This window comes from Dryobates pubescens, chromosome 20 (genome assembly GCF_014839835.1).
Source record: "Dryobates pubescens isolate bDryPub1 chromosome 20, bDryPub1.pri, whole genome shotgun sequence".
Classification (NCBI taxonomy): Eukaryota; Metazoa; Chordata; class Aves; order Piciformes; family Picidae; genus Dryobates; species Dryobates pubescens.
The window spans coordinates 14,880,140-14,894,383 of NC_071631.1; the positions used below are offsets into that span (position 1 = coordinate 14,880,140).

The 14,244-nt window shown below is 45.7% G+C and overlaps 1 protein-coding gene across 1 annotated transcript; it reads left to right on the forward strand.

Moving 5' to 3' along the window:
* The first annotated feature begins 417 nt into the window (after positions 1 to 417).
* On the forward strand, positions 418 to 13,646 carry SLC16A3 (solute carrier family 16 member 3). Its single transcript, XM_054170805.1, has 5 exons — positions 418 to 971; positions 7,854 to 8,097; positions 8,552 to 8,695; positions 9,082 to 9,849; positions 11,165 to 13,646. The coding sequence occupies exons 2-5, from the start codon at positions 7,875 to 7,877 to the stop codon at positions 11,449 to 11,451; spliced, it is 1,422 nt and encodes a 473-aa protein (XP_054026780.1). The 5' UTR covers positions 418 to 971; positions 7,854 to 7,874; the 3' UTR covers positions 11,452 to 13,646.
* The last annotated feature ends 598 nt before the right edge of the window (positions 13,647 to 14,244 follow it).

Sequence of the window (14,244 nt, forward strand, 5' to 3'; positions counted from 1 at the left end):
ATTCTCAGATAGATAACCTTGGTATAGGTAGGAAGAACCAGGACTTTCTGTGAAATATCAACATACCTCTGTCATTTTAGATGGATAATTTTTTGCATCTAAGCACATACTGAAACCTCTGTTGGTACACAGGCTTTGGAAAGGATCACCCTGTGTCCAGCACTGTAATAAAAATGTAATACATGAAACTTACTGAGTTTCTTGTCCTTCTCTAAATCAGTTGTGGAGTCTCCTTCTCTCCAGAGACTTTCAAACCCCATCTGGATATGTTCTTGTGCAATCTGCTCCAGAGGAACCTGTGTTGGACTGGATGATGTCCTGATGGTCACTCCCAACCCCCACCACTCGTGATTCTGCGAAGGTATACTTGGAGGTGGCGCTCCCTTGGTAAAGGGTGAGGAGCGCACAAAGGACCTGTGCCCGCTTCCTGGAAGGCAGAAGTGGCAGCACAGCACCACTCCCAGCTACAGACACCATCTGGCCCATCAAGTCCCTGACTTCGGCCCTGCTCACTCCTCAGCCGGGCAGCGCTCCCCGCTGGTAGGATCCCCCACACCGCTGAGACCAACGCACGGTTCGCCCCGGTGCCTCCCGTGCTGTCCTGCTGGGGTCAAGGCTTCGGTGCCTTCCGCGCTTCCCTGCCGGGGCCAGGCTCCCGCGGGGCTGCATTTGGGGCAGGCCCCGGCCGTCACTTCTCCCACGCCGGCGGAATCGCCCCACACGCGCCCCCGGAGCCCCTGCGCGGGCAGCCCTGTAGCGGCGGGAAGGGGTCACGTGGCGGCGCTAGGACCCGGTCGCCCCCACTCCGGTGTGGGAGGGGCGAGCAGTCACAGACCTGCCGCGCCGGAGCGCTCACCAGCCGGTGGGGCGCAGACGGGCTGGGGCGGGTCTAACCGAGCGCAGGGGGAAAGCGGGCAGCGGTCTGGCGTGAGCACGGGCATCCTCACGCCGAGGCGCGGGACCTGACTCAGGTATTGAGGCGGCGCCGTCGTGCGTGATGCTACGGAGCGCTTGGCTGGCGCACGGGGTGGGGGCTCCGGATCCGGGTGAACCGACCCTGGAGCGCCGGACAGGCTGAGAGGGTATCTCTGCCTGGGGCTGCCCGGTGCTGGCGAGGCTTTGGGCGAGCGCTGAGCGGGCGTCGCGGCTTCATCCCTCGGCCAGAGGCTGTGCGGGGCGCCGGTGGGCGGCGGGCACAGAGTGGACTGTCCCCATCTTTCTGGGCGCCACCTCACCGTGGGACGGACGGGTACCCCCCGCCGGCTGTGCCTCCCCCAACGCGTGGGGCTAGGCGTTTGATCTTCTTGCTCGGGGAGCCCTCGCTGCCGTACGGGTCCGCCCGGTGTTCCCACCATCGTCGGGCTAGCAGCGCTGTCCGGGCTCTGAGCGGTGCTGGCGGCTTAGCCCCGCTGTGGCTGCTGCCCCCCGCTTCCCACTTTGGCGGCCAGGTCACGCCTAGGGGAGCGGTGCCGCCGGCCCTGGCGCACGTACAGTGGCACACCGGCGGCTCGGGAGGCACACGCCAGCTTGGGCTTTGTTCCCGCCATCGCTGCCTTCAGACCGGTACCGGGCAACGAGGTTCTCGGCGTCCAGCCCTGGCTCCACGATCCCTTCGCTACTGCTCACCTTGCGTCTAGCCCCGGGGGGGGGTCAGTTCCGGAGTTCCCTTTGTCACAGCGGCGACGCACGGTCTAAGGGACCGTCCCCTCATAAGGGCATCGCTGCAGCCCCGGGTTGGTACTCCGTTACTTGGTGCAGCGAACGCTCAGAGAACGGCGAGGCGCTGAGACGCGTAACGCACGGCCACCTCTTCAGGCTCCGTGAGCATCCGTGGCGGCGGCGACCGGAGCGCTCGGCGGGAGCCGTTTCGGCTACGTGCCCACCCCGGAGCGCCGCGCGGGCGGCCGTGGCGGTGGCCGTTGGCGGCACCCCGCGACCGCCACCATTGTTCGGCCGATCCCTCTCCTCCCACGTGTCGCGGGTCGCCGCAGCCCCCCGGATTCTGTGGGGAAAGAGCCTTTTGTTGCTCCTGCCCTTAACCCCTACCAAGAGGTTTTCGGTTTGCTCCAAGGGCTGCGGAGTGGAGGGGAAACGCAACAAGGGGCCGTAAAATCGCCTCGATACAACTTCCTCACCGGCGCAGACCGTTTGCACCGGTTGGGGAAACACAGCCTTAGGTGGCAGCGGGCGTGTGTGCTTTTGGGGTAAAGCAATTGGAAAACCGTTTGGCTGAGGATGTCAGAGTGTGAAGTAATGTAGGGTTTTGCAATGCTTGCTTCAGAGGGAGTGGTGGTTTGGTAAGGCGTGGCCGTCAGCACTGTGGAAATGTAAAGCAGAATCTGAGTACAGTTACACCTGTTGTGTCCAGGATAGTGCAAGGTAAATGATAAAAATAATAAGATGACATTTTAAATTGTGGCTGAACTGGGAACTCACATATCTCCATGTGTGACACCATGTCAGGCAGCTGCACTGTCCACAGTGATTGTGTAAAAGGACACCTCTTGGCCAGATGATCTCCCACTACACTCAGCTACATGTGCGAGATACAGTGTATATGCAGGCCAGCATTTAGTACCATCAGAGCAGTTACATGGTATTCTGCAAAACTAAGCCTGTATGTCTGGCTGGTGACAGGAATGGACCCTTAATTAGTATTTATTTGGCTCTGTCATTTTTGGGGTTTATACTAGGCAAAATACTTCTATAAAAAAATGGCAAGAATCTCTGTTTTCCTAAAGCTCTGACACCTTGCAGAGCCACCATAGCTGCAGGGCTGAGATTAATTTTCATGGCATGAAGAATGAACTTCGAAGTTTTCAGCTGAAGTTGGAATCCTGCAACTTCTATTTTTGAAAGCATAGAGAAAGCAGCCAGATAACTCAAGCATGTTTGTCAGAAAGGGCATGTGCTGTCTTAAGGAGCAGCTGTGATGCTGACATTAATGCACTTACGGTAATGGATGTGGTGTAAAACCAGTATGCTGTAGAAAAACAAGTCCAGAAGCTGGGCATTGGATAGAGACTGTAATGGTTGACAGAGCTGTTCTTACAGAACCAGTGTATGTTTCAAAGGTGGTACACGAGGAGAGTGACCTGTTGGTTACTGTTGTATTTGTAGTTACACAGAATGGTTTGGGTTGGAAGGGACCTTTAAAGGTCATCTAGTCCAAGCTCCCTACAGTGAGCAGAGACATCTTCAAGTAGATCAGATTGCTCAGAGCCCTGTCCAACCTGACCTTGAATTTGTTTCCAGGGATGGGCCATCTACACCTCTCTGAGCAACCTGGGCCAGTGTGTCTCCACTCTCAGTTTTAAAAATATCTTCCTTATATCTAGTCTAAGCCTCTCCTCTTTTAGTTTAAAACTGTCACTCCTTGTCTTATCACTACATTCCCTGATAGAATCCCTCCCCACCCTTCTTATAAGCCCCCCCTTTAAGTACTGAAAGGCCACAATAAGGTCTCCCTAGAGCATTCTCCAGGTCCTTACTGCATTCTCCAGGCAGAACAACCCCAACTTTCTCATCCTGTCCTCACAGAAGAGGTGCTCCAGGCCTTGAAGAATTTCTGTGGCCCTAATTTATGCAATTATTTATCTCAAGATTAAAAGAGCTATTTCTTTTGTGTTAAGAAGAAGGCTACATTAATGCTTCCTTTTAAAACATGAAGTCAGCGTGCAGATCTGTGTCTTACTCTTTTGTATCTGGCCTGGCATAAGCCAGGGGTCCTTGTTGGTAACATCCTCATTATGGGCAAAACCCCCAAACAAACAAGAAACCAATCCAATACTATAATCTGATTTTCCAAGATAACATAAAGAGAGTTTCATTATATAAATAAATAAATAAGCACAACCTCCCCAGAGGAGCACTATGCCCAGATATTAAAACCTACACTGTTTAGCTTTCCTTGCTACACATAAAACTGCAGTGTGAGAGTTTCCTGTGTCACTGCAAGCCTGTTGGCACCTTGTGATGTGTATGTTACTTACTTTGCTCTAGCAGGGAACACCAAAATAGTTTGAGGTTAAGTGGAGGCTGGAGATTGATTAATAGCAAATTGTTGTGGAATGTCATCTACAGCGACAGCACAGGATTACTGTGTGGGTTATTGTACGACTTTTGAGAGAGAGATGAGAAAATGGTGAAAGCTGGGAAACCCCTGACTGAGAAAGGCAGATACAGCAGAACCAGAAAACTGCCTCTGATAAAACAGAAGCCAAAATGGGAGAGTGAAAGTCGCTGCGGGGCTTTGCAGGGAGGACAGGAGGTCAGGGCACCCATCAGTAAATACAGTAATGATTTTGTAGGGGAGTGTGCAGTAGCCTTTGGAAATGGGTGTAGGCTGGCTGATGTTTAAGCAGGTGAGCCACAGGACATGCACAACTGTCATGCCATTTGCCCATCAGAATGGCTTGTACAGAGTATCTCAGAAGAAGTTGAAATTAAAAAAAATGGAATACATGGATACATTAGTGCTTTAGAGCTTCAGGGAAAGGTTAAAGTCATGCTGAATAGGCAGATGCCAGTGATGTCAATGCAAAGGGTAGCTTATATATCGGGGACTGTCACTAGGCTTTTGAAGGATATGAAAATAGAATTATTTTTGCAGGAGTAATTTCCTGCAAAATTTCAGAGTTGGTTACATCATGTCACAGTCTGCTTGGTTTTTTTAATATAACTGGGCAAATACAGAAGGTTTATGAGCCCTCTTAACATAGTATTGAGACTGTGCTTTTCATGAAGACAGAATCCTTCTCATTCCACAGATGAGAAAGTAAAAGAGGATCTTTACATTGCTCAGCTTAGACTGTCTTCCTCATTTTGTAACTGTACAGTTCTCAACATAGTGGAGTTTCAGACTGAATTCCAGTCTGAGCTGGGTTCCTTACATGGAAGTTCATGTTTTGTTTTTGATAACCATTATTTATTTCTATCCGAGGATTCAAGGTTGGGCAGATTTCTGCCAAAGTTAAATTAATTCACAGTGAGTTCTCAAGCTATATAGGTCAGGCTACACCCTCACAAATACCCTTCCTATCCATACTGCTGATCAAGAAGTACTGCTATGTGGCCAGTGAAGGTACTGGCTAAAGACCTATCTTATCGTCTTGCCATTTCTAGGTTCCCCTTATGGTAAAAATGCTCTGCTTTTATGTACACTGTACCACCACACCAAACCCATCACCCACAATATACCTACCATCACCTAATATCGCCTCCTAACTCATCCTGTATTAGTTTCCATGGCAACAGGAAGATAATCTCAGGAGCATGAAACTCTTCAGATTTGACTACATTTGCTCCTTTTATTTTACACTTTACCAAAGCACGAACACATTAATGATAGGAAGAATCTGGAATAAATACTGACAATATGGTCTGTGTGGAGATACTGGAACCCATCTGCAGCCAGATAAATACCATTCTTTGCATCCCAACAAGGCTGAGCTGGCAAAAGCAGAAAGCAAAGCAAACTGTTGCAGTTGTGCAGTAGCTGCCTGTCTTAGCAAGGCTTTGGCAGTACTGAAGTAAAATTACAAGTCAAAATTTTGCTTCTACAAATCAACCACGATCAACAACCTCTTCTTACACTAGCCCTGCACATTCCACACAGGAACCTTCCTGCTACTTCCTCATGAGTTCTTAAGGAGGGGGATCCAGCCTGGCACAGGGCAGCAGGATGGAGGGAGCAGGTTGAAGTGCATCTTCTGCTGTGGTTAGAGAGACAGGGCTCATTTAGTTCTGGTAATGGCCTTGTAATTTTAATCTTAACATGAATTACAGCTGGGCCAAACCAGACGAACGAGAGTGAAGTATGCATGTGCATACACAGACCAACCTTAAAAGGATGGCGTTTGAAAGGCTGGTGCGTTGCTTTGGGGTAATTTTTAGCCAAACGTGGCAAATAACATGACGTAAAGGAAAGGGATGTGACTGTTTCCCCACAGGCTTGTTTTCATCAAGTGCTGGGAGTGCCCCCCGGTGCCCCACATCTCCAAGCCCAGCTCCATCACCAGAGCAGAACATGAAACCCTTTTAGGGTCCATCCCTCTAAGGACAAAGCTCGATCCCGCAGCCACGTGGGACAGAGCTCACTTCTTGCCTGTTGCCCGGCAGAGCCGGGCAAGGGAGGGGTCCCGCTTCCTCTGAGTGAACCGGGCTCCGCGGGGTGCTGCGCGCAGGGCGGGGAAGCCGCGGGGCGGGCGTGCAGCTCGCGGAAGGGGCAGGCGCTGCCTCTGCCGCAATTACGGTAGCAGAGGTCCCGCCCTCGCGCCGCCCCGCCGTCCGGTCACGTCCTGCACGTCTCAGTGCGGCGGCTCCGGTGCGCGTCCCAGTGGGCTGGCTGGCGCGAGCTCACGTCACGGCGGCGGCGGCGGCGGCGGCGTCATGCCCTGGGCCGGGGCGGGAGCTACTCCGTGCGGCCTCTGCCCGCCGGTTTTGCCAGGCCGTCCCCCGAGCTGGCTGCCGAATACAGTCCCTGTCCGCCATGCCTGGAAGGAGCCTGCAGCCGAGCCGCCGTTAACGGTGGTTAGTCCTAAAAACCACCTGCCACTAAAGCTGGCTTGGGTGTAACTAACTTGCCAGGGTCCAGCCCTGCAGGTCTCAGAGGCTACATCTTTGCTGTAGGCTCGATAAAGGAGACACTGCAGCTAAACACACTTACCTGGTGTTACTGTGTTGCCACTGCCTGCCTAATACTGAATAAAAACTACACAACTCGTCCCCCAACTTTTTAACCACTCCCGATGTAACGTTCTGATGGTTAGGAAGTCATGGGAGTGAGGATTGCTCCTGCCCCCTGGACTCCTCACTTCAGGTTTACATCCTACTCCTTCATATACCTGAATTGAAATGCTTGAACCAGCCTCTTCCCTATTAATACTGGAGCGCTACCAGAGTCATGAAAGGTTACACTTCGTGCATCTACTCTGCTCTGCCTGGTTAGTACTCTCACAAAACCAGCAATTCCTTTTTGCAGAATGCTTTATACCTTGCCTCATGAGGCAGGACTTGTTTGAAGCTCATTTTAACATCTTCTGGGCTTCTCCAATGCACAGATGCAAAGGCCCTTATGGCTGCATATAGAAAATGTGTGTGTGTAAGTTAATTAATTAAATACTACTGAAAAATACTGATAATGTAATAAACCTAAGAACGAAAAGGATTTACTTCAGGCTGACAGTGATACTGAGCACTGCTGCAGTTACTAATTCCTGTCAGCCACAGAAACTGCCCGGGCACATTTTCACTACAGTTTAGTTTAGGTACTTACTTGATGCGTGAAAACTGACAGCTCATCAGAAGCTCAAAGGGATCCGTCCATCTTTTCAAGATATCAGTACATCAGGGCTGCACTGCAGTCCTCAGTAGGGAACAAAAAGCCTGGGTGGTTTGTCCACTGTTGCACAGAATACTTGTGATGCACCAGGATTTTGCATTCAGGTCTCCTAACTGGGCAGTCCAGGAGCTTTAATACAACAAGGTCATGTAACAAACATCCCACAGATGTTAATATGGTGATTGTAATTTACTTGTGAAGTCACAAACATCATGAACTGCTGTAATGGCTTCCATTTTCCTGTGAGGGAGTGATTAGGTTGAGATCCAGTTCCTTCTTTGTGAGAGCTGTGAGGGGATGTTAATTTAAAACCCCTCCGTATGCATCTCATGTATTTTTGCAACTTTTGTAAGGACTAAATCTGAACAAGGAATAGTTAAAATTGCAAACTTGTAGTTCATATCCTACTGGCAACTTTAACTGTGGTGTAATTTCTGCCTATTGTGGTTACACGACTTTGATTAGATAATAGTCTCACTGTTTGTCAACTAATTGCTTTTTTCTTTCCTAGGGAACACTCTTGATCTTCGTGATGGGAGCTGTAGTAGCTGATGATGGCCCAACTGGTGTTAAAGCCCCTGATGGAGGCTGGGGCTGGGCGGTCCTTTTTGGCTGTTTCATCATCACAGGCTTCTCCTATGCCTTTCCCAAGGCAGTTAGTGTCTTCTTTAAAGAACTTATCCGGGAATTTGGCATTGGCTACAGTGACACTGCATGGATTTCCTCCATTCTCTTGGCCATGCTTTATGGAACAGGTAGGTAGTTCTCTGTTTCTGAAGCAGTATTGCATCACACAATGATGTCTGTAGGTCATACAGTCACTTGCAGAATGAATCATTACTTGTGTCCAAGCAAGGCATTAAAAAAAATTACTCCAGAAAATATTTAAGCACATCCAGCTTGCCTATGACATTAAATCTCTAGAACTCAATAGCAACTAAAGATAATGAAAAGGGAAAAAATTGCATGGCACTCTGAAGATGAGAGAGACTATGTATTTGACTGTAGAGGATAGAACACTCTTTCAGCTTGACCTCAGAGTATGGACAGAGAATCACAGAATCATTTAGGTTGGAAAAGACCTTGAAGATTGAATCCAATCCTAAATATAACACTGCCAAGTCCACCAAAGAAGAAATGCAAACTGGCTTAAAATCATTTGGAAAAATAGTTTTATCTTAGCAGCTGTAACTTACTCTTCTTGCCTAGGTCCACTCTGCAGTGTATGTGTCAATCGCTTTGGCTGCCGCCCTGTCATGCTTGTGGGTGGCCTTTTCGCTTCGATGGGGATGGTGATAGCTTCCTTCTGCACGAGCATCGTTCAGATCTATCTAACTGCAGGTGTGATTACAGGTAAGTAGTATGCATGGTTGAAAATCAGTTAGCTAATGGCTTGGCTTGAAGTTTTGTGTAAGTGGCAAGTATCTCAATCGGCAGGATCATCCAAATGGGCTTTTGTAGAGATGGCCACTAAAGGTGGAATTAAACTGTCACTTGTTTTTTGGTAAATGTTAATTTTTCTGGTATGTTCAATAGCCAGGGCTGCAATCAGTGAAGAGTAACCAAAGAAGACAAGAATATTATGGAGATGGAACGCTTTAAAAAATATTATCTCAGAATTCTTGAGTCCATTTGAAACAAAATGCTTTTAAGTTATCAATCAGAAAAACTGTAGTTGCAAACTTGTTAGTTAGTGATACTGTAGGCCAGTATTAATTTTTACATGCCCTCTATTCCAGGTTTGGGTCTGGCACTGAACTTTCAGCCTTCACTCATCATGTTGAATCGTTACTTTGACAAACGCCGGCCCTTAGCCAATGGGCTGTCTGCTGCTGGAAGCCCTGTGTTTCTTTGTGCTCTCTCACCGCTGGGACAGATACTGCAACATGAGTATGGCTGGAGAGGAGGATTCCTTATATTGGGTGGGATGCTGCTCAACTGCTGTGTATGTGGAGCATTAATGAGACCTTTGGAGCCACCCAAAAAGTCTGAAGCTACCAAAGAACCAAGTGAGAAGAAAGCGAAGAAAAAACTCCTGGATTTCAGTGTGTTCAAAGATGGTGGTTTTGTAATCTACACGCTAGCAGCATCTATCATGGTGCTTGGCCTCTTTGTTCCCCCAGTTTTTGTAGTGAGTTATGCCAAGGATTTAAAGTATCAAGACACCAAAGCAGCTTTTCTTCTGACTATTCTGGGATTCATTGACATATTTGCTCGGCCTATTTGTGGAATGGTAGCTGGTCTTAAATGGGTTAGACCACGCTGTGTCTACCTCTTCAGTTTTGCTATGATTTTCAATGGCTTTACAGATCTCATGGGTTCTATGTCTGTTGATTATGCTGGCCTGGTGGTCTTTTGCATTTTCTTTGGCATTTCTTACGGAATGGTAGGTGCTCTTCAGTTTGAAGTTCTCATGGCTATTGTTGGAACTCAGAAGTTTTCCAGTGCTATCGGTCTGGTGCTCCTGGCAGAAGCTATGGCTGTTCTAATTGGTCCACCATCAGCAGGTAAGTGGTCCATTTAGTTCAGAATTCAAAATCATTTGCATTGCATCCATTTGCACAAATTGTTTAAGGGAGCAGAGAAAAAGACAGTAAGTCACTTGAGAAGTGCAGATTGTGCTAGTGTTGCCACAGTGACTCTGTGGTTACAATATGAAGGCCAAGATATGGTGAGATGAATCTTCTGCTTCTTGGATCTATATCAAGACTGGTTGAATTGCCATCTGGACATGCTGCTCTTTCTCCACTGAAAGCCTACACTACACTTATTAGTAGATGGCTAATCCTGTATGACATGAACTTTATACACAGAGGGAATAACTTTTGTGAATTTCAGACATCTTTGGAGTTAGGATTCAGAAAATGAAACCTGTCAAGTTTTCCCTGGAAAGTACTAGGATAGATTCTCTATACCCATGGTGGATTTGGAAAGGGAAAGAAAATGTCAAAAGAAGGAGGGCAGGGAAAAAAAAAATCTTACAAGGAGGACTATAAAACTGCACTAAGGAAGATAGACTGCTTCTATTCAAATGTCTCACAGCCCAAGAATATAGGGACATTATAAAATATTCAAATTCATTAGTTTGAATTCAGAATTACAAATGAATTACCGATCAAAGAAAATAAATTATTCAGAATCTGACCTGAAAAATAACAACTCACCCAAACCCTACCAGTTCACTGCCATTAAATATTTACTGTTTATATCAGAAACTAAAAAGCATCAAGAATCTGTGACAGAGCTCTCATGGAAAAACTGGTACTATGCACTACTTCCTCTGACCTTCAGGTTTGGAAAGACACTTCCTTTACATTGTCCCTCCAGTTCATTCACCTCCACGAAATCCTGTGAAAATTAACTTGACTAAAGCATCAGGATCAGTTAATTACTCCAGACTATTAGCTGAGATCTGAATTTAAGCAGACAGTGCACTGCCTGTGCAAGAAAGGAAACAAGGCTGGGAGTGAGAGGAAGTTGATAATACAGAACCTGGCCACGGATGCACACATTCATCTGGGATACATGGCACCTGTCTCATTTCTTGCTGGGCTGGTTTTATCCCAGTTGCATTGCATGATGGTATCCACAAGGGATTCAGTGATTTGGAATGTGACATAATGCCAATGAATATTAAGCTGAGTTAAAACAATTGAGAAATATTTTCTTATAAACTTGTTAAAATGCTATTTCAAAAATCTCACCTAGATGGCCATGGTATTTCTAGACAGGAGTCACTTAAAGTGTGTAGAAAAAGCAGGAAACAAAACTCATTGCAAGATAGCAATTTTTGTTAATTACCTGAAACATTGTCTTTTCCAGGCAAACTCCTGGATGCTACAGGGAGGTACATGTTTGTTTTCATTATTGCTGGAATAGAAGTTACCACCTCTGCACTCGTATTGGCCTTGGGAAATTTCTTCTGCATTAAGAAAAAACCCGAAGAACCACAGACAAAAGAAGAAGCAGCAGAACGAGAGGAATTAAACAAATCTGAAGACAAAACTCCTGAAGATGCCAAGGTGGACTCCATTGAAGTGGAGCAGTTTCTGAAAGATGAGCCTGAAAAAAACGGCGAAGTTGTAACTAACCCAGAAACCTGTGTGTGAGCATGGGAGGAACCCAACCAAGTGTTTAGAAAAGAAAGATTTTCAACACTATTTATTTTAGAAATAGAACTAGTCTAGGGCTGGGCCATCTGATTTATTAACTGGAAGCCAGTCAGCTCATCAGGTCTCTGGCAGCTGATTAGCTCGACTACCTTTTATCGGAAAAATTAGCTTTATCAGTAAAAGGTGGAGCATTGTGGTTATACTTTTTATGTAAACTAAAAAGCTTTTATAAACACAAGTAAAGTGTTGCTATGCATCACCAGAAACTGCTCACTTGAAGAGATATAGGGAGAATATATTTTAAGCAAAGTGGAATTCTATGTATGCTTTCAGGCAATATTGGTGAAATCACTGTGTTGTGTGGCTAAATATAATTTCCCTTTCTGTGTTCTTTGTGAAGGGGAAAGAGTTTGAGAGGGAGAAAAATCTCAGGAACTTAAAGGTCTCCATTAGGCTTTTGAACTTCTTACTTTTTTTAGATTTTTAGATTAACTGGCTCAGCCCTAATTTCATTTTGATAATATCTGTTACTCTATGTAAATGTATTTCTGAGTTTTGTCTAAACCTGTAATCTTTGTAATTATCATCTAGAGATGCTGTATGTGGGATGGCACATTACAGATACTGTCCTCAGCAGGTCACACAAAGGGGATTCTGAAGTAGTGCTAAAGGAAAAGAAAACAAGCGGAATCAATCCTGACAGACTGTAAGCAAAGTTCACCTGCTTACATGCATGGATTTCATTGCAGTTCCCTGCACCAGTGAAAAACTACTGCAAATACCACAGAGAAGATGGATTTTAGGTTTAGTACAATCTTCTGAGTGTCCACTCTGTATATAAACTAAACAGTTTCAAGTTTCCTGATGACTTACAGAGTGGGTAGGCCCAGGGAAGGGACTGGACTATTTTGTAACATTTTGGCCAGCTTTAAAATGCAATGTTGGCAAACATAGGAAGGTCTCAACATGTTGATTTTATTTATTTGATTTTTTAAAACTTCATCCCACTTCCCTGTCCTTTTGCTCAATTTGTGGATGTGCAAGTAGCCATTCTTGTTGTCTGAGGAAAACCCATGGAACTATTGGTCATATTTACCACAGCAATGCTTAAGGACAATCAAGAATGGGCTTGGCTCTGCTACTCATTGCACAAACAGAACAGGGAGTCTCTTGGCCAGTCTTGGAATCTTCTCTGACATTGGTATGGGGGAACGAGAAGAAACAGAAACACATCAGACAAGCAGTGACAGCACATTTGAAGAAATGCAGGAAGGGAAAGGATTCATTGTGAGGACACTGAATAGAAAAGGAAGATAAAAAGAAGACATGCTCTATATTCTTTTTTTTCCCACCCAAACACATTCAAGAAATGTGATCTGTTCAAAATCACGCAACCACCCACTATAAAGTTACTGCAACCCACCTTTCAGCTCTGGTTATAAAAAAGCTCTCCAGGCTTTGTGGTGACTGCAGTAACAATCTTCAAAACAGACTAATTGTTACAGATTCAGTTTTCCTGTTGGTAGCAATGGAATATTGGCTTTTAGGTGCCAAAATTGTTCCACTTAATCACTGAAAACTAAAAAGACCCTGATCCCTTCAAACCCTGTGCCCCTCTGAAAAATAACATCCTTCGTTATTTAACACTCACCCATTTTAACAGAAACACGCAGCAAAGCCAACAAAGTGCCAAAACCATGAATCATTCCCTAATGGAACTATCTCAGATACCATCTTCCATCCTGGTACTTTCTTCAAAATGGTTTTGCATTGTTAGGACAACCTTGCATGGAAATAAAAAAGCTAGGATCACTATGGGCTTTTTGAGTGATTTTAAAAAGAAATGGATGCTACACCGAATAAACTCGTTATTTTTATATTGCATCTAGTGCATTACTTTAAAACCTTCTATTAATGCAACAGCAGGAATTGTGCTGGCATGTCCTAGTGGGAAGAACTCAAGTCACCAAACTTAGCTTCGGTTTGCTAAAGACTAAATCAGTACTTGGAACAAAACACTGCTAGCTTCAGAAGGTCATTTGAAAGGGCGAGAGGAAAATGGAATCCACAGATCAATTTATATCCCTAGAGGATGCTTCAGATGGTATATGCATGCCTGATGGAGCTTTCAGATAGGACTTCCCTGTTGAGCTTCAAAAAGCAAACCCAGAAACCTCCCCAAAGGTGAATTTGGATTCCCAAACAGACATTTTGTTTTCTTACTGTGGGTTTTGATCACCAGATTTCTTTGCTAGATGATGCAATACTGTTGTCACAGAACTAAATGGTTATTCCCTTGACCTCAGGTTTTGGCACCTCTTAAGTTTCCATACATTCTGTAAATTGTCTAAACTGTAACATCTCCAAAACTTGGGACTTACCTCACTGACTTTCCAGACTATGTTTCATTTCCCATACATAATACCTTTACAGTTAAGCTGAAAACAAGAAATGTTTATGGTACAAGTTTATGTGATGGGGGCAGAAGAGGGAATTTTTAAGACAAAGGAAACTAATTTCCACAAGACACCATAAATAATTTCTAAAGTAAATCTAGTGTTCACAGAATGTGCCCTGTTGGGCTATGCAAGTGCTTTTAATTGACTCAATGATGAACTGCTCTGAGGAGGACTGCCAGTGCTCTCATGCTATTTTCAGCAGAGATCTTCCAATAGATTGCAGTGTTTGTGAGAGCAGGAGATGCTTACTGCATGAGAGGGCAAATCACAGGACTCGACTGTGAGAAATTAGGGTATTTGATTTGCTGATCAATTTCATGCAAGTTATAAA